Below are 20,546 nucleotides of genomic sequence, written 5' to 3' on the forward strand. Positions count from 1 at the left end.
TATTTACAAAGTAGGGATTAAACTTGGGAACGTGTTGTGTTATTGGCAATAACACTTATCTTAGGGAAACACATCAATGAAAATTGTGCTTGGCTATACCCAAGAAAAAAGAGTAGATGACCTTGAACCAAGGGTGAATTCAATAATTCCCACCAGTTGGCCGCGGAAGGTCTAGTTCTATTTTGTTTGATGACTTCAATTTGAAAGGCTGTTCCTATTTCAATAGATTTCTCGGGGTTAATGATGTGAGGAGAGAATCATGCTCTCTAAGCTTCAATGATGAGCTAGAAAGCTATGGAGGGTGTAGCCTCAAGCTCACCATGGCGTTAGAGTTAGAGTAATGAAGATTAGAGTTAGGGTTGCACTTTGAGAACAAACATATAGTTAGCGTGTAGACACAATGATAAAATCCAAAGTGCAAAGATTCATTAGAAAAGAGGCTCTCAAATAGACTTGATGCTTTACAATCATTGGTTAGTGCTATTGCACACTCTCTTGCTATTGGACCATGTCATAATTTCATCCTTCTTAAATGGTTAGTTTGCTTTCCCATAGAAGCCACAAGTTGGACTTATCACAACAATTGCCCCCTTAAGCCAAACTTGGGGCTTTCACAAAGATTTCATGATGTTATAGTGCTTAGGTCTCTTGTTGAATACACCTACAAGATTATCATGATAGATAATGGCAGGTCTCACTTGATTTAACACTTCACAATTCTCAATTGGATACATCTTGGTGATTCTCAGGCGGATTCAATGACCATGGTTCAACAAGATATAACATGAAGGGTCTTGTGAGATCCTAAGGCTCATACAAAACAAATCTATGTGAAGAGAGAACTGTGTCCTCTTCTTGTGTATCATGTCATTGACGATAACCTTTTTGAGAGACATATTGTTGAATTTAAGGCTGATTTGAATGCTACTTTCAGGATGAAAGATTTGGGGATGTTGCATCACTACTTGGGAATACAATTTAAGCAGTGTGATGGTGGTACTGCCTTGTGTCAGACGAGTTACATAAAGACATTTCTATGTAAGTTTGGACTTGAGGATTGCAAACCTATTGCCACTCCCATGGAAACATGTTTGAAATTGAGTCTTCATGATGCTGGTGATCTTGCCAATGTCACTCTTTACCAAACTGCAGTTGGCTGCCTCATTTATGTATGTAACATGAGGCCAAATATTTAGTTTGCAGTCTCATAGGTCAGTAGATTTATGTATAGCCCAGGGTCTAAGCATTGGCAGGGTATCAAGAGGATTTTTTGCTACTTGAGTGGCACTTTACATCTTGGCTTATAGGTGCTGGGTGGGCCCCTAGTTGGGGAGATGGGTTTGCAAGGATAATTTTCTTTATTCAAACCAAGAATTGAGAAGTGGAGGGTTGGACAACCAAACCCACCCGGCCCGTGGTTAGCATATCAGCTTGCCAACAAAGAGCTCACGCCCAGCTTGGAAGCGAGAAAGTCAACGATGTCTGATTTTTGTGGGCTGTCCATCCCCTCGAGTTCCGTGCGAACCTCTGTCCACCGTCGATCCCACAGCTTGGGTTTCATTAAATACCCCGTGCCACTTAGTGTTGTGGGGGGAGGGGAGCGATTCCCAAGAGGACATGGCGGGCTAGGTGTGGGTCTCTACGCCATAGCTAGCAGGTAGACTCCAAGGGTTCGCTAATAGACCGTCAAGGTCGAGGACAAGGAGGCTGCAGTTTTGCGCCCTCCATCTACCCTTCCTTCTGTGGAGGAATCTCTGCACAAGCCGTCCGATGAGCTACACGTCAGCACAAGGAATGAATGGCTCAAGCCTCCAATCATTGCTTTCCAGATCAGCGCAGGGAATGGCACCTCGTGTAGACAACTCAACATGCATAATTGATTCTTCTGATGACAAGTCAGCAGCAATTGGAGGCTAATGCGAGAAGCCAACACGTCAGCAGCAGCTGGAACGTCTCTTCACTGTGCGCTCTAACAATGGCCCCCCTGTCCCCCGAGTCGGAGTCGGGCGGGCCCGACTCTTGACGGCCGGGAAAGGACGTTTACTAACTATCCTTTCCCTCGTAACAAGTGCTCCCGCCGTGGCTCCCGGCCTCCTCCGGTCGCCATGCGGTCACAGCTGTTACGGGTAAACGTCCTTTCCACATTGATCCGCAGTGCCGACTGCCGAGTTTTAACTTTTCAAAAAATGCTGGCGGGAATTTCGAGCTAGCGATGGAGGAACACGAGCTTCACTGCAACCTGACACAGGGCCCTTCATTCCCTCTTCAGGCATCTGATCATTCGACAACTCTTCTCAATCCTCAACTTCACGATCTTACCGATTGTAACCCTGACCCCGTCCCCCCTTCATCTACACCGTCTAGCTGCTTCTTGCCTTCAGAAGCTCGCAAGAGAAGCCTAGGATTGAAGAGAGCACCACATTGGAGGCCTCAGAGTTTTTCCTCCATTAAGAAGCCGCTAGCTGCTGATGGCAAGCAGGTGAATGCTGTGCTTGCCAAGGTCTCCCGTCCACTTTCAACAGAAGCCTGTAAGCCTAGTGTCAATGAAAGCAATGAGACTTTTCAGTCACCAGACATTGCCGAGTTAAGACCACTCCAAGCAGTGTCTGACGCTAGCTTTAACCTTTCGCAGGAGACAGTACATACAAATTTTTCTCTTACACCTAGTTCCAAATTCAGTATATCACGGTTTAAGCCTCCATGTCTTGCAACTACCCCTGTGATCTCGTCTCTGCCATCAAACTCTACGTCTCGACCTCCTCTCAGAAATAATAACAATTTGGGAAACACACAGAAGTCAGTGTGCAATGAACAAGTAGGCACAAAAATTGCGGCACAGGAAGCATTGCCAGATCCAACTGCTTTCTACAGTGTTATGTACTGCATGAAGAAAAAGAATGCCAAACACAAGGGGCCTTGGTTTGATGGGGTCCTTATTGCACGAGGCAGCAAGTGCACATTACAGGACACAGAAGGCAAAATAGTCTGCAAAGGGAATTGCTTTGGCAACAAGAACTTGGCAGTGGATGCTACTACTGAAGTAAAGCACTCTTTGGCTTAAAAAAATCTGCTGTGCATAGCTTGAAAATACTCGAAGAGTCCATGAATGCCTTGGTTTCTTTTTGATTACAGATCAGCAAGTACGAAGTGGAGGTCATGAGAGTAGCTTCATGTGAAGAATATGGGAGTGGTACACTTTTCACAGGTTGCTTTGATACCAGCTTGAAGACTTTGAGTGAGAGAATTGACAAAGATTGTGCAAAACGGCAAAAGTTTGTGGCTCACTCTGGCTTCAAGGAAAATGAAAGAAAATCAAATGTCTTGCTCTCATCAAGAAGTTCAAAAGCAAAGAGGTTATTTGGCCTTTGAAAGGCACACTAATCTTGTTTTCTAAAATCCTATTTATGTAATGCATCAAATATATGCACGCATGTCTGACCTCATGTGTTTGATGGTAATGACTTGTTTGGAAACTCCAGCCTGGCTTCACAGATCTTCCAACAAATAACTTCAAAGGTCCATTCCCTTTTCATGTCTAATGACACACCTTTGGCAGATTAATGTACTTTGTGGGGTGAGCTTGCTGGTATCTTTACATGTCTGTGTATTCTTGATGCTTTGATATTAGATCTTACTTGACGGAGTGACCTGTGAATTGGGAATTTTAGCCCAGTGTGTTGGGGAGCATTTTAGCTTGCTCGCACAATTCAAATGCAGAAAGTTTACATCCCTGCACTTAGACTGCACTTTTAATATTCTGAATTCCATGCTGATTATTCTTTACATCCCTTGTTTCTATACATTTGTAGCAGGATGCCTTGATTTTAAATGCAAGGTACCTTTCTGATGATTGTGCACCGGTTGTCGTAGATCCAGTAAGTACCCTACGTAATTTCAAGGTTATGCATGGTATGGCTACATTGTTCCGACTGAAACATGGTTTGCCTCTTGAACAGTATCTTGCAGCTAAACTTAGACCTCATCAGAGAGAAGGGGTGCAGTTCATGTACGAATGTGTCATGGGTTTAAGGTCCCCGCTCTTTACTGGCTGCCTTCTAGCTGACGAGATGGGTATGCATTTTAGATTACCTTGACTGCTTGAAGAGTGCGTTGAGTTCTATATTGCTAGCTGTTATGCGACCAAACATCAGAACTCTGATCCATGCAGGCCTTGGTAAGACAATTCAGGTCATAGCACTCATTTGGACTCTGATACAACAATCATCCGGACAAGTACCTTCTTACCCATACTTGACATCGTGAAATGAGCAGGACGATATAATTCTTTCGGGTGTGTGCGTTTACAGGGGAACAAATGTCTGAGTTCCTTCAAGCACATGATTGTTGTCTGCCCCTCCTCACTCGTGCAAAATTGGGGAAATGAGGTTCTTATCAAACTCTTTGACATTTCAAAGAGATTTCTGCTATTGTGCCATAAACGATGACTTGATGTGCTTTGAGAACTTAAATGTTTCTTTATGGTTCTTTCCATCTTCTTACTGCGTATGGAGTTTAGGAAAAGATCATAACTTTCCATTACAATCTGCTCCCTTGGATGCATATTTCAATGATACTTGACATTTTTAAGGCCTTATCCCTTTTGTAGATCTTGTGTATGTTAGACCACCATCATCTTGTTCATTCCCTGCCTGATATTGCCTTTATGGGATCGTCATAGATTTGGCATATCAAAATTGAAGATCAATTTACTGTATACACATGGAGCATTGGTCGGGTCATATTGCAGTCAAAATACACTGCTTACTTAGCCCTTAAAATAAAAATCACAAAATTTTGCAAACTCTGTAGCTACCTTTTGTGCTCTTGTAATTTAATTGGCTTACCTGTTTGAGCTGCTGGGGGTGGGAAATCAAACCATCACCTTTTGCGTACAACTTGGTTGGATTGGCACGAGGAATTCAAGCTTTTAAAAGGAGATATGTTCTCGCACTAAGCTCATTGCGTTTGCTTATGTAGGTCAAAAAGTGGCTTGGAACAGAAAGGTTGAAAGCACTTGTGGTCTATGCAGGTTTACCAAAAGAGGTATTTCCATGTCTTACTTCTGATATGCCCTCAGAGACAAGATTACTTTGTAGACGCATGAAAAAAATCAGGTTTTGTAGTGCTGTAGATTATTGCAGATCTATATACACACAGAAGTCATTGTGATGGATCCAACCTATAGCAGAGAAACATTGAGCTGTATGTCTTCAGCTTAGAGCTCAATGTTTCTTTGCTAGATGTTGGTTCCATCACAATAATTTATGCCTTTTGTGAAAGAGTGTCTCACTGAAGTTGATCAGCTCAGCTGTTATCCACTTTGCAGAGAGTATTCTGATCTACCTTTTTGAGCTGTTTAATTGAAGTTTCAAGTGACACTTTCTTTGTGAATGATTATTTTGTTCATAGTTGAAGCACAGTTGTCTGAATGTTACTCAAGTGGTAGGCTCTTGGTCTCATGGCTTTTTGACGTCTCAACTTGTGCTCTTATTTGGTAACTCTGCATGCCCTCCGCAAGGCAAATGCCATGGTGGGCTCTTGCACAAGGTGCATGTTCAGAAAAACTTTCTGATCAGATCTTGTTCCTAGAATTGGCAATGTCTGGAAAGGGTCCATGGAATGTGTGTGTCTGATATTGGTAGTTTTAATACTACTTTGAAAACAAATAAAAGCATTCAACTTGAAAGCATTTAAGCAGGTAGAGCAGAAAATTCTTGATTTTAAGAATGGTAAAACGCATCCACTTTTGATCACATCGTATGAGTTACTGCGGAAGCATCAAGACCTTTTAGCATCTTCAAAGCCTGGGCTCCTTGTATGTGATGAAGCTCATCGTCTGAAAAACAGGTAGCCGTATGGATTTTGGTTTTTGCAGAACTTTTAAACCAGAAGTTATATACTCGCTAATTTGTCAATGTCCGTTGGCAGTGCAGGGAACAAAACTATTAGTGCACTTTTGGCTTTGAATTGTCCTCGAAGAGTGCTATTGGTAATGCTTGGAAGGGTTCATTTGGGTTTGGTGTACTATTAATGTTTGTGGAGACCTATGCTGATTTATATTAAAAAATTGCAGACTGGCACTCCTGTGCAGAATGATTTGAATGAATTTTATGCCATGGTGGACTTTGCAAATCCAAACCTTCTTGGCCCGCTTTCCGCATTCAAGCGTCTGTACACTGAACCCATTGAACTTAGCAGGGATCGAGATGCAAGGTTTGAGAATCTCTTGTTCATTAAAGTTTCATCTCTGCAATTTGGCTTCTAAAAGATCCATCAAATCTTTTCTCATTTAGTGATGAGCAGAAGCAGGTTGGACAGGCCAGGTTTCTAGAGCTCCAAGGGAGGACCAAGTTTTACATTTTACGAAGGACAGCTGCTATAAACAAAGGATACTTGCCCGCCAAGACAGAGTATGGCAGCCAATGATTGAAGTTGTTTATTTTGTTTTTTTATCGTTACTGAAAACTAGTCTCACTGCTTTGAATGCTGACATTCACCCAACTTTTCAAAAGCCTGGCAGAGTCTTACAAACCTCAGAAGGTCGTGTATGATCACTCTTCTTGGAAGGGGAGGGAATGTCACCGATTTTAGTCATTGCAAGGTTGATATGCAAACGTCTTCGATTTGGCCCATAGCAATGGACAAGGCTAAATATTTGCAAGTGTTGAATGCTTGATATGCTCGTTGAAATTTTGCAGGAACCACTTGAGAAGCTGTAGGAGATTTGCAACAAATTCTATAATCTATTGCTTGTGAAGCTCCATGTGCTTGACTTGTGTAGGGCGCCCAAGAGAAGGGAAACTAGCAAAGCATGCATGGCGATCCTTTTGGCAAAGAATGTAGAGATTGAGGCAAGACTATTGGTGCCGAGCAACTGATAGAGCATGCAAGAGAGGGGGACACTCGGATAGTCCATGCAAATCAACCAGAGTCCATACATGGTAGGTAGGAGTCCGTGCAAGTCAATTGAAGTCCACACATGGCAAGTGGGAGTCCATGCAAGCTATATGGAGTCCATGCATGGGAGGTGGCAGTTCAAGGATGGCAAGTACGAGGTGACCCTAGTGAAGGGCAGTTCAAGCATAGCAGGAAGCAAGTGACTCTAGTGAGGGAAATTCAAGCATGGCAGTCCCAAAACTGCCATTTTCAGCCCAGGCGACTACACACAGAGGCACTTGTAGTTGAGGAACCGACACTTGTCCAAAACAGCCCATTAGAGGCTTAATTAGAAGAAGAAAGTGTAGATACTTGGTACTTGGGCTTTGTGTTAGGTGCAACGGAATTAAAATGGTGAAGATCTAGGTTTTACACGTCCATCAATCCTTTTCTTTCTTTCCTTGCATTAGTCGTTTAGCTTGAATGATGGTTCCTTTTATAAACCTTTCCTTGAAGAGAGGGAATGAGAAAGTGCGGTAGAGATGTGAGAGGGAGAGAGAAAGAGAGAGAAGAGGAGAATGACACTCGATGGGGTCCTAGCCAACCCTCTCAAGGGCCCTCCATACCGTTGCCGTTGTGGTATTTGCTTTTGATTGCTTAAATAGAATGTACACTCATGCAATACCTCAAGGGCAGAATCTACTGACTCGAATGGTGAATGTCGTTGTAATAACTCCTCAAGATGAGGCACCGGGCTGATTTGATGCACCTTTGGATCCTTCTCGCTGTGGGATTGCGGATGGCCACCAAGGGGTAGATTTGGGGCTGAAATGCACTCCAGATGTGAGAGGAATGAAGGGCTGAAAGCTGGTTGCAAAAATGTAGATTTGCGACATTAAATGCAGCAGATCTCTCGTGTAAAGCAGGGGCTGAAAACGCAGATCTTGACGATGCCGATGATGGACAACAGTGGAGCACTCGATGCCGGCGAGGGAATGGCCGAGCAGAGGCTCAATGGGTTGCCGAACGACCGGACCCCATTTGGGATAGGCCAGCGCTTCCAAATCCAACACGTCTCCATGACGGGAGGGGCTGAAATAGAAAACGCTGGCTGATTTGCTATTGTTGAGAGAGCGCTAGGGCTGCAAGTGGAAAACATTGGCTGATCTTCTAGAAAAACGCTGGCTGCCTGCTCTCTCTTTGCTAGCGTTCTTTGCTTCTAATGAAAACGCTAGCTCCCTTGGCTCCTTTATAAGGCTAAAAATTGGCTTATGAATTTCCTTAGGCCTAGATAGGGCAACCCGTCAACCACACCCAACAAATAAATCATTAAAATGATTTTTTAGGCTAGGGGGGGACTAGTTTGTGTGAAACTGTCGTATATCTGCCCACCTGGGAATCCGATGTGTACTTGGTCTTCCCTCGTCCAAGGGTAAGAAAGCACACGAGACAACACAGGATGCCTTGCAGGCTGCGTTGTTTGCAGATTTGACAAATGCACAGAAGACGAGTACCGTGACGTGTGCATTGAGGTACCTTACTAGCATTGGTACTATTGGGCAATGCGGAGGATGCAAGCTTATAAGTCATTGCTATAGGATTAGGAGACTCTCAAGTTTAAAGTTAATGCCTGGCTACTTATACTTTTGTGCAAGTAGATCCGACTCAAGTGAAGATGGTTCCTGACTTCATTGTAGAGGAGATAGAGTGCCGGACATAGATGAGTAGGAGGAGATTCTATGAGAGCTTCATAGAGAGCTTGAGAGCGTGGATCGGCGGGTCACTCGATCACGAGCACGATCTTACAACATCCCTCTTCTCCAGGAGGTTGCAGATCGAGAGAGCACGACGGAAGAGCATTCGGGGAGGCAAGTTGCATGTGCATAGTAGTCATGGTTGAGGGAATGAGGCAACGCATCTCATTCAGACGGAGGATGACCAAATTGAGCAAGAGGCAGGTGCTTCAAGAGGTCCCATCTTTGTTGAGCCAGAGTTTGATGAGGAGGGCAATGTCTTGACAGAGGGAGACATGGCCTCCTCATCTTCAGAGTCTAGTGTGGATGTTTGAGTATTCAGATTCTCATGTAGATAGTAGTAGTATGTACTTTGCAATTGCTTCTAGCATGCTTCCTAGTTTTGTTGACTCTTGAGTCAAGACTCGTGGCTTTTTGTGGATTATGGATCATTGGATATTCTTTTTTTTGTATGGAATCAAGATTCTATCATCTTGTATTTTGATGGGATTACGATTTATCATCTATGTCATATCAGTACTTTTATGAGTTGTATTGCCTCTCGAGTCTCTTCTGTCGCATAGTGTGCAAATTCGCAAATCGTTGTAAAGTGCAGCGGAAGTGAATGTTGATATTGCTCAAGATGAGTGCTCCGAACTATGCTCAAGGGTTCCTTTTACTTACGGAAGGAAGAGCCTTCCGTTCCTTTAGTGAGAGAGTGCAATGATCACAACAAAGTGAATGCTACTATGAATGAAGGTGCTGAGAGAGAGAGAGAGAGAGAGAGAGAGAGAGAGAGAGAGAGAGAGAGAGAGAGAGAGAGAGAAGAATACGACACCAGACGGTTCTCAAACCCTCCTCCAAGGGCCCCACTCTCTATGGCAAGAGAGGTCTATGCTATAGATTGCACAATCTGGTACAATGGTCTAGATGCAATGAACTTGCCGACGATGTCGACGACAATGATGACGGTGACGAGGATGGGCTGAAAACTAAAAACGCTAGGGCTGAAATGCTGAAATCTGCAAAACGCTGACTTTTTGTTGATCTCTTACACTGTTGGTGAGGACGGCGATGGCGACGACGCGATGACGATGCACTAAAAACGCATATGCTGAAATCTGTGGACAGCGGGCTGAATCTGAAAACACTGGCCGACTCAACGGTACTGCGAGGATCTGCCGCGGATAGGTGAGATCTACGAGGCTAGGGGCTGAATCTGCTGTGGCTAAGGGCTCAAACTGAAAACGCTGAAGTGCTGGGAGTGATCTGACGCCATAATCCGCAAACTCTAGGCTAGGTCTGCAAACTGAAAAACGCCAGGCTGGATCTGCTATTAGTGAAAACTCTAGGCTGAATCTGTTGTGAAAACACTAGAGAACTGCATTCCAAAACGTTGTTTGTTCTGTTGGCTGGAAATGCTAGGGCCTGTTGCTAAATTGGCTTTATCTTATAGAAAAATAATTCTAAATGAATTATTGGATTTATAAGTGAGAGGGTTTTCTCGCTTGGAACACCAATGAAAAATAATTCTAAATGAATTATTGGAATTTTAAGTGAGAGGGTTTTTCTCAGTGGAGACATCCGAGTACAGAGTATTCCTAGTGCGTCATTTAAAGTAACGACGGGAACACTGAGAACGGGAATATCTGTAAGGCCACCAGGAACGGGTACTTTTGATGCGTCACATCGGATGGGTGACAGGGAGCATCGGAAAGAAGTATCCGACCATCCAAGAACGGACATCTCTGATGCGTCATAGGATGGGTGACATAGAGCATCGTGAAGGAGATTGTACCGTAAGTCCGGTAGGAAAGGATTAGGTGATGGGTATTCTTGATGCGTCACAAGGTGGGTGACGGGTGCATCAGAAAGGGAATATCCATAGTCGGGAGGAAATTCCGAATTGTGTTAGAATTGTGCACAAGGAAAAAGCAAGCACTTGAATGAAGATGGATTTAGAGGAAACTTTGAGGAAAAACAAATGCTTTTTGAGAAAGCGGGATTGCCTTTCGTGAAAGCAGATGCTTTCTCGCGAGGAAGTCTATGTCTGCATTGCAACTGTGCATGTGATTGCATCTAGGGATGCCTGGGAAGTGCTGTGAAAGCATTGTTTTTAACTTATAAGGTTTTATTGAGTTTTTGGACAGATTCAGACCATTTTTAAAGGTGACCGACCGCCCACTTAATAAGTGGGCAGCCATCTGATAAATAAGGCAACAGATCAGCCAGCGTTTTCTCTCTCTCTCTCTCTCTCTCTCTCTCTCTCTCTCTCTCTCTCTCTCTCTCTCTCTCTCTCTCTCTCTCTCTTTTTCTGGCAGAGCAGCGAAAAAAAAAACGAATTTTTTTTTTGAAAAAAAAAAAACGGCCGCGATCTCTACGCGAGCAGCTATTCGTGCCCGTGGCTAGGAGCTATAAAAGCATCACATGCCCTTACTCAGGGAGGAGGACCAATCTTTGCAAGGAGGAGATGCTGTTGCAAATTTCAGCCGTAAAGAAGACGTTGCAGGTGATGCCCATGGCTGCCCCAGGTGTACCAGATGTCGCCAAGACCCAGTGCGCGAGTTCCCTCGCGAAGAAGTGCATACAGAGCGTGTTTCCATCGCGACAAGCTGCTGTTTTTCTCTGTTTTCAGCCCATAAACGTCGTAGACGGGGCTGATTTACAAGAAGGAACCCGAGAACACACCTCTTTTGTGTGTAGGATTGGAAGAGAGGAATTTTCTATGTAGAGATCTCTTCCGGGGAATTGCTTTTCGAGAATGGAGTTGTGTTTCGAGCGTCGAGACTTTGAAGGTAACGATCTTCCTGTTATGATCTTTGAGTATTTGATTGCAAGTGTAATTCCTCTTCGTGAGGGAGTAGGAACAGAGGAAGGCATGAGCCTCTGTAGGAGAAAAGCGCTCTGAGGAACTAGAGCCAGATCAGCCCAAGGGTTTCGTACCCGAGTTTGGGAAGTAGATCCACGGATCGGAGAGAGGTAGAGTCTCTCAAGTTGTGATCCGGAAGTTGGGATTCCCAAGTAAGGATTGCGTGTCCAGGAAAGCAGAGTTGTTCTGCGGGAAGAGGACTTTGGAAATAGAGTTCTAAAAGAGAGTTGCAGGGATGTCATGCCCTGAGTCTGGAAGGTGAGATCTAGAGGCGAGAACCTTGATTCTCGAGGAATTGGAATAAGGAATGGAAGTTCCTTGGAGTAGGGTTTTGCCCTAGGAATCGGAAGCCGAGGTTTCCAGGAACCATCAAGTCTTATTCTAGAACAAACGTGGTAATACGTTCGGTTCAAGTGCTTGTATAGACTTCTCCTCAGTAATAAAGATACTATTACGGGGGGGGACCAACCCATCTTCTGGTCCCCAGTACTGTGTCGATCTTCTCACTTTATCTCTCTCTCTCTATCTATTTCTCTCTATATCCTCTGGCTTCAATATTAAGTGATAAATTTTATTTATCCGAGTATATTTTATATTGCTATGCGCTCCTCTTTGTGACAGTGGTATCAGAGCTGGTCTCCTCTCTTTCTCTGTAAAGGAGGACGACTCTGGGAAGATACGGGAAGAAGCCATGACGAGCCAAGAGAGAAGTAAGCAGGCGGAAACCTAAGTCCTGCAGGAAAAGCTCGTAGAGTTGGGAATTTTTTTTTCTCTCTGCAAGAAGTCGACAGAAGACTTGGGATTCTTTGAGAAGGCGACAAGAGCATGATGCTCAAGAACCTAGAGAATCCAAGGAGCAGAATGCTCAAGATCCTTCAGAATCTAGAAAATATCCATGAACATCAAACCATAACCATAGCCAAGAAATCCCGTCATTTCGGGAAGGATATGAAGGTCTTTAGACCTAGGAACACTCCAGTCAAGTTTGATACTTTTGACGGAAGGGAAGATGTCCTGAAAGCTACTGCTTTCATTCGACAGTTTGAAGTTGCCTTTCCAAACGGCAATTTTTGAGAAACGTCGAAGGTGAGGTATTGTGACCAAACACCTCAAGGGGATTGCAAGTACTTGGTGGTATACCAAAGCTCTGCAAGGAACTTACAACAAGACTTGGATTCAATTCAAGGCTGAATTTTTCGATAAATTTTTTTCCTCTACACTTTGAGGAAGGCATCCAAGAAGATTGGGATGGGTTTGCCCAATAGGAACACGAGTGAGTCAAAGCAAGTAGTGGTTCACTCTTGCCAAGGTAGCTCCACTCTCGATCCTCTCTGAGGAAGGAAAGATGAAGAAATTCAACAAAGGACTTTTGCCCGAATTTTGTAGACGCATCTGCAAAATACTTTGCAGCAGATGGTAGAGTCAACAATAAAAGATGAAAGTGTACACCTTAGTGTACATAGAATCCAATCCCCGTAGTGGGACTGGAATCATTGAACACAGAAAGTTTGGAGTAAGGAAATTCAATCTAACTCCTGAGTTCTTGAATAGAAGACCCTCGAACTTTAAGTGAGAGGGCAGGTTTTCAATCAAAGTTACATCTTTGAGGAAATCATAAAGTGCATTGTGCTTGTTTGCTCTTTTGCACAAGATATGGTTATGTCTAACCGGGACTACCACTCTCGAGTGTTTATGAGAGCAGGATCAAAGTGAAACATTGTTTTCTGAGATGAATTGGTTTGCTTAACTAGCCGGAAGGTCAACTATTGATCTGGTATCCGGTAATTCTTGAACAGATTACCTGCTACTGTGGGTAGGAAATTATGAAGGAACCATTTTGAGCTTTCAAGCAAAGAAAATCTTTCATGAAGCTTGAGTACTCTTTAAGCCCACACCCCCTACACGGTAAGGGAAGATATGGTAGTGCTTTTTGCACAAGTGAATGAACACTCTCTATAGGAGGGAAGGAACAAGCGACGACTACGGCCTGTGCTTGAGGAATCCAAGGATTAAAATCCTAGATTATTTGATGAGCGGGTTTTGCTCTAAGATCGAGCCAAGTGATCATCAAGTTGAGCGTCTTCGCTCTAAGGATCTTACGAAGGGAAGGTAATTTCCCAGGTTCACCGAAACTTTAACACAGCTTAAGAATTATGTACACTTTTGAGTACATGGATAACACACGAAGATGCAGACCTATGCCAAGGAACTGGACGAGAGTTTGTTATACTCTCTTGAGCGCCTTTTTGCACGCAAGAATATTCCGACACGAGAATCTCTATTTGAGATGTGTTTGGTAGAAGAAATTTGAGCTTCTCTACGGAGAAGAGGTTTTCCGATGGTCGTTGATCATTGAGTACGCTATGTGCTTTTACCATTACAGTAGCAACTTTTGGTTGCGGTATATGTTTCTCCATGAGCAGGTCAAGTAGCATTTACACGTTGCTGGAATAAATTTGAACTATTTTGTTCGTAAGAATATAATTCGCCAACCGTTTCAAAATGGTAAGGATTACAAATGGGAGAATATCCCTGAGAATCAAAGAGGGTTCGCTCTATTGTGAACCGGGTTTGAACGTACGTTCAGAAAATGCTATGGCTAGAATCCTACCTGCTTGAGGTTTTGCAAATCGTCATTGATGCTCGCAAGGTGAATCATTTTTTATGATTTTGTAAGGAAGAGACACTAATGGGCGTTGGGAAATCACTGCTGGTGGTAATAACTCGCAGGAGGAAACGATTGGAAGGAAGTGCTGTCATGCACAAGGAATCTTCGGATTGGAACCGTCCGCCTACGTTGAGCGACGGCCTGGAACAAGAACCTTCTTTAAGGTGATCGCAAATTGTGGAAGAAAGACATCGAACTTAATGCTCTCGACATGCCCTATGCGGGGGGACACAAGAGGTTTAATATCCTCAGGACTAATAGCGCAAGGTTATGCGCAAGGACATAGACCTAGATTGATTTCTAGGAGGTTTATTCTTCTCGGAATTGAGAAGGTGGAATTGAGTTAACAGATTCTCGGATGAGGAAACTTCCAATCTGTTGGAAAGACGCGAATGATGAGTTCTTACATGGCTCGTAACTTTAATGAAAGGTGAAGGATATCCTCGAGGTCCTAGAGGAAATACATGAACCGGTAAGGTAAGTATTGAATTATTGAATTTTTGTTTAATTAAATTTTTAAGTTCTCTTTTGAGAAAGGACTAGCTCAACTCACCATTGAGCAAGATTTGGAATCTTTCCGGTTTCTCCTCGGCAGTTTAGTTGGACCTCTACAGTTGAGGACAACTGTTTATAAGTGAGAGGGATGTTGCTAAATTGGCTTTATCTTATAGAAAAATAATTCTAAATGAATTATTGGATTTATAAGTGAGAGAATTTTCTCGCTTGGAACACCAATGAAAAATAATTCTAAATGAATTATTGGAATTTTAAGTGAGAGGGTTTTTCTCACTGGAGACATTCGAGTACAGAGTATTCCTAGTGCGTCATTTAAAGTAATGACGGGAACACTGAGAACGGGAATATCTGTAAGGCCACCAGGAACGGGTACTTCTGATGCGTCACATCGGATGGGTGACAGGGAGCATCGGAAAGAAGTATCCGACCATCCAAGAACGGACATCTCTGATGCGTCATAGGATGGGTGACATAGAGCATCGTGAAGGAGATTGTACCGTAAGTCCGGTAGGAAAGGATTAGGTGATGGGTATTCTTGATGCGTCACAAGGTGGGTGACGGGTGCATCAGAAAGGGAATATCCATAGTCGGGAGGAAATTCCGAACTGTGTTAGAATTGTGCACAAGGAAAAAGCAAGCACTTGAATGAAGATGGATTTAGAGGAAACTTTGAGGAAAAACAAATGCTTTTCGAGAAAGCGTGATTGCCTTTCGGGAAAGCAAATGCTTTCTCGCGAGGAAGTCTATGTTTGCATTGCAACTGTGCATGTGATTGCATCCAGGGACGCCTGGGAAGTGCTGTGAAAGCATTGTTTTTAACTTATAAGGTTTTATTGAGTTTTTGGACAGATTCAGACCATTTTTAAAGGTGACCGACCGCCCACTTAATAAGTGGGCAGCCATCTGATAAATAAGGCAACAGATCAGCCAGCATTTTCTCTCTCTCTTTTTCTGGCAGAGCAGCGAAAAAAAAACGATTTTTTTTTTTTGAAAAAAAAAAACAAAAAAAAACGGCCCCGATCTCTACGCGAGCAGCTATTCGTGCCCGTGGCTAGGAGCTATAAAAGCATCACATGCCCTTACTCAGGGAGGAGGACCAATCTTTGCAAAGAGAAGATGCTGTTGCAAATTTCAGCCGTAAAGAAGACGTTGCAGGTGATGCCCATGGCTGCCCCAGGTGTACCAGATGTCGCCAAGACCCAGTGCGCAAGTTCCCTCGCGAAGAAGTGCCTACGGAGCGTGTTTCCATCGTGACAAGCTGCTGTTTTTCTCTGTTTTCAGCCCATAAACGTCGTAGACGGGGCTGATTTACGAGAAGGAACCGGAGAACACACCTCTTTTGTGTGTAGGATTGGAAGAGAGGAATTTTCTATGTAGAGATCTCTTCCGGGGAATTGCTTTTCGAGAATCGAGTTGCGTTTTGAGCGTCGAGACTTTGAAGGTAACGATCTTCATGTTATGATCTTTGAGTATTTGATTGCAGGTGTAATTCCTCTTCGTGAGGGAGTAGGAACAGAGGAAGGCATGAGCCTCTGCAGGAGAAAAGCGCTCTGAGGAACTAGAGCCAGATCAGCCCAAGGGTTTCGTACCCGAGTTTGGGAAGTAGATCCACGGATCGGAGAGAGGTAGAGTCTCTCAAGTTGTGATCCGGAAGTTGGGATTCCGAAGTAAGGACTTCGTGTCCGGGAAAGCAGAGTTGTTCTGCGGGAAGAAGACTCTGGAAATAGAGTTCTAAAAGAGAGAGTTGCAGGGATGTCATGCCCCGAGTCTGGAAGGTGAGATCCAGAGGCGAGAACCTTGATTCTCGAGGAATTGGAACAAGGAACGGAAGTTCCTTGGAATAGCGTTTTGCCCTAGGAATCGGAAGCTGAGGCTTCTGGGAATCATCAAGTCTTATTCTAGAACGAACGTGGTAATACGTTCGGTTCAAGTGCTTGTATAGACTTCTCCTCAGTAATAAAGATACTATTACGGGGGGGACTAGCCCATCTTCTGGTCCCCAGTACTGTGTCGATCTTCTCACTTTATCTCTCTCTCTCTCTCTCTCTCTCTCTCTCTCTCTCTCTCTCTCTCTCTCTATTTCTCTCTATATCCTCTGGCTTCAATATTAAGTGATAAATTTTATTTATCCGAGTATATTTTATATTGCTATGCGCTCCCGTTTGTGACAGGGCCTCCTGCTGCGATTTAGCAAATTTGCCCTACTTACTTTTCCAATCACTTATTAATAAGTGAAAATTGTGTGTTTCGGGAAAAATGGTTCTATGCATTGTAAAATGCTCATGATGGGTACTGAATGTCATGCTGATGATCATGCTGTGTGCAACCAGAGGATATGCAACTACTTTAAGTGCTTGGACATGCACAGCCTGCGCACAGGCTCACAAAGGTGCCAGAACACTTCCTAAGCTGACCTGAATCCTAGACTTGAGATAGCTTGTCCACATGCACATAGGGTTAGATTTGCACGCGACATTCCCTTCTTTTTAAAGTGATGTATTGGTATCGAGCTGCATGGCTTTTGTAGTCCGCCAACAACTCTGGGTAATCTCTGAAAAACTCTTCATCGACCCACACTGCCTCGTGGGTTCCTCGATCCTTGAACTTCAAAAAGTATTGTCTGACATGCTTCTTTGAGCCATGGCGAAACCGATGTAACAATACTTGCTCCTGCTTCATGACTTCAGCTTCATCGATGATCTCTGGCTCTTCTTCTTCGGAAATGTCCTTCGGAGGTGTTCCTTGAAACGCTCTCAACCAAGAAAGATGGAAAACGTTGTGCATTGACCATGAGTTAGATAATTGCAGTTTCATCGAAACCTCATTGATCGTTTTAATGACACGAAATGGACCATACATTCTGAAAGACAACTTAGGACACTTCTTTCCAACTTACTTAAGACGTTGCTTCATGATTCTTAAATAAACCGATTCCCCTTCCTTGATAGAAATATTCTGACGATGCTTGTTAGCCTGTCGTGAGTAAGACTCTTGAGCCTTGCTTAGCCGAAGCTTCACACTCTCAGAAATCTCATCCAAAGACCGACTTTCAGTATTGGCGTCAGGCATTTGAGTGATCGAGCGAGTCAAAAGTGATTGGAATGGACGGCCAAAAGCTATCTCATACGGAGTTCTCCCAATGGCAAAGGAATAAGAGTCATTGAAAATTGCTTGCACCAAAGGGAGATAGAGCTTCCAATGAGACTGTTGATTATGCACATATGACTTCAAAACATCAAAAGCAAACTAATTGTAAATTTTTATTTGACCATTTGACTGTGGATGAAAAGCTGATGAAAAATTGAACTTAGTGTCAAAATTTTCAAAGAGTGCGGGCCAAAAATTGGATGTGAACTTAACATCCCTATGTGAAATGACTGATTTTGGTAAACCACAGAGGGGATACCAATGCTTTATGAACAACCGTGCTACATCTTGTGCGGTGACTGTGGCCTTACAATGAATCAACATGCAAAATTTGCTGAAACGGTCGACAATTGTCAAACATTGAGTGTTCCTTGAATGCAAACTAGGTGGAAGGTTAGTGACAAAATCCATAGAAATATCGTGAAAAGATCAATCGGGAATAGGTAGCGGAAGCAAGAGGCCTTGTTGCTTACCCCGAGCAGCTTTAACCTTTTGACAAATGGTGCACTGTGTGACATAAGGAAACACATCCTTTCACATCTTAGGCCAATAAAAGAATCTTTCTATTTTTTCCAAAGTGGTGTTCATTCCGCGTGCCTACCCGTGAGAGAGTTATGAGCATCGTGTAATATGGTTGTCTTGAGAGAGGGCAACACACATAGACGGTGAAGAAAATACAACAAACCTTCATGAATGTGATAGTTGCTAGGCCCTTGGGAAGCAAGAGTCTGCAACCATTGCTTACCAAACTCGGAATCTGCATACTGGTTCTTCATGCTGTCGAAAGACACGCCCTGAAGAGAAACTGTGGATCTTGATTCAAGAGCGAGGTCTGTCCTTTGTGACTTAATGCTTCTGCAACATGGTTAGCTTTACCAGGCACATACTCAATCAAACCTCCAAATTGCTCAAAAATTGTGACCATTGTGCTTGGCGATCACTTCAATGTGTAGTAGGCATAGACTGGAGCCACTTGAGGGCTTGGTGATCTGTGCTAACTGTGAACTCTCTACCATATAGAAAATGCTTCCAATGCTTGAGAGAGTGAATGACTGTCAAAAGTTCTTTGTTATAAACGGAATAGTTGTTTTCTGCACTATTTAACTTCCGACTAAGGAATGCAATTGGACGGCCATGCTGCTGAAGCACAACACCTATGGCGACATTGCTCGCATCCATCCATACCTCAAAGAGGTCATCCCAAGAGGCAAGGATAAGACACAACGCTTCTGTCACTGGAACCTTGAGAGTTGCGAAAGCCTCAATGGTTGCCTTGGGCAAATCCACGCGCTGTCGGCGAGTCTTTACCCCTTTCAAAACTTCTGTCATGGATGTGGCAATGCATGTAAAATTCTCTATGTACGAACTATATGCTTGACATAAACCAAGAAAAGTACGCACATATGCAGTTTTGGGAAAATCCCAATTACGAACCTGTTCCACCTTTGCGGGATCTAGCTTGACGCCTTTTGCAAAAATTATATAACCCAGATAAGTAACTTCAGTGAGAAAAAACTCAGATTTCTTAGCTGCAATGTATAGCTGACACTCATCCAAATGGGTTAAAACCCTTTTTACATTCTTTTCACGTTGTTCCCACAATGTAGAAAAAATGAGAATATCATCAAGAAAGATGAACACACACACGCCGACCATATCGTCAAAACGGCCTACCATAAGACGGTTAAATGTATCTACATCACCTGTCAATCCAAAAGGCATGACCACATACTTCCATGCCCTCGCTCTGTGCGAAAAGCGGTCTTGTAGATGTCGCCTTTGAATACCCTTACCTGATGGTATCCACTTTTGCGATCGACTTTACTGAAAATCTTTGCCCTATTGAGCCTATTGAGGATATACTCAATGCGAGGCATCGGGAACTTGTTCTTGAATCTTGATGGTCATCTTGTTCAATGCCCTATAATCAACACACAAACAAGACGAACCATCCTTGCGCACAAATAAGATAGGAGCAGCTAAAGGACTTACACTAGGACGTATGAATCCTTTGGCCCCACCAACTCCATGAGTTGCCGCTCTAACTCTTCTTCTTGCGTCTTGTCCAAACGGTAGGGAGCCTTACTGACTGGCTATGCCCCCTCCGTGAGTTCAATGCGATGGTCCCCTGGCCTCTCGGGAGGGAGACGGGGTGGAAGATCATCCTGCAAAAAGAGATGCTCATACTTGGTAAACAAAGCTGAATACCTGTCTGGAGCCTTAATGCTCTGGGTAATTGGAGAGGCATAGATGAATGCCGCTTGTGCTCCTCTTCGTAATTTATGCTTCGTCTGCACATGAGAGGTAAAGAATGCAAACCCTCCTTACCATGTATGATCATGGGAGAATCACTTTTGGCATTTAGGGTGAGAGTATTGTCCGCCCAATCAATGAGAGGGTTATGCTCATGAAACCATCTAATGCCCAAAATCATATCACATCTTGAGAGAGGAGACACGACAAATTTTCTGCGGAAGGAAGCTTGTTGAATAGTGAATAACACATCAAGGCACTCTTGTGTAATGAGAGAGCCCATACCGGGAGCGAAGCTCGACACCTCGAGAGGAGTTGTCTGGCTAACCTCTAGGCGAGCTCTCTCTACAAGAGGGACACCAATCACATCATGTATACTGCCTGAATCAAACAATACGACAAAACGCTGACCCTTCACATGACCATAACATTTAAAGAGAGACTCATCAATGTGTGTGTTAGAAACATGTGGAGACTCAGATTG

General features: G+C 43.6%; 1 protein-coding gene across 4 annotated transcripts in view; it reads left to right on the forward strand.

Annotated features, from left to right (window-relative positions):
• Positions 1-2,144: 2,144 nt before the first annotated feature.
• LOC147430901 (uncharacterized) overlaps positions 2,145-20,546 on the forward strand; it is a 39,218-nt gene continuing 20,816 nt past the window's right edge. For 2 of the 4 annotated variants that reach the window (XR_015185655.1, XM_086493438.1), the window contains exons 1-12: positions 2,145-3,040; positions 3,133-3,353; positions 3,480-3,516; positions 3,810-3,875; positions 3,957-4,071; positions 4,169-4,233; positions 4,308-4,385; positions 4,978-5,043; positions 5,699-5,847; positions 5,929-5,989; positions 6,074-6,213; positions 6,294-6,410. Coding sequence is in view for 3 of the 4 variants with exons in the window: in XM_086493438.1 (XP_086349564.1) it covers positions 2,213-3,040; positions 3,133-3,353; positions 3,480-3,516; positions 3,810-3,875; positions 3,957-4,071; positions 4,169-4,233; positions 4,308-4,385; positions 4,978-5,043; positions 5,699-5,847; positions 5,929-5,989; positions 6,074-6,213; positions 6,294-6,410 (1,943 nt within the window). In the remaining variant the exon portion in view is untranslated. The remainder of the gene's footprint in view (positions 3,041-3,132; positions 3,354-3,479; positions 3,517-3,809; positions 3,876-3,956; positions 4,072-4,168; positions 4,234-4,307; positions 4,386-4,977; positions 5,044-5,698; positions 5,848-5,928; positions 5,990-6,073; positions 6,214-6,293; positions 6,411-20,546) is intronic. The other 2 variants (XM_086493439.1, XM_086493440.1) reach the window with 2 other exon arrangements.

This window comes from Adiantum capillus-veneris, chromosome 21 (assembly GCF_014529385.1).
Source record: "Adiantum capillus-veneris isolate H3 chromosome 21, ASM1452938v2, whole genome shotgun sequence".
Taxonomy (NCBI): Eukaryota; Viridiplantae; Streptophyta; class Polypodiopsida; order Polypodiales; family Pteridaceae; genus Adiantum; species Adiantum capillus-veneris.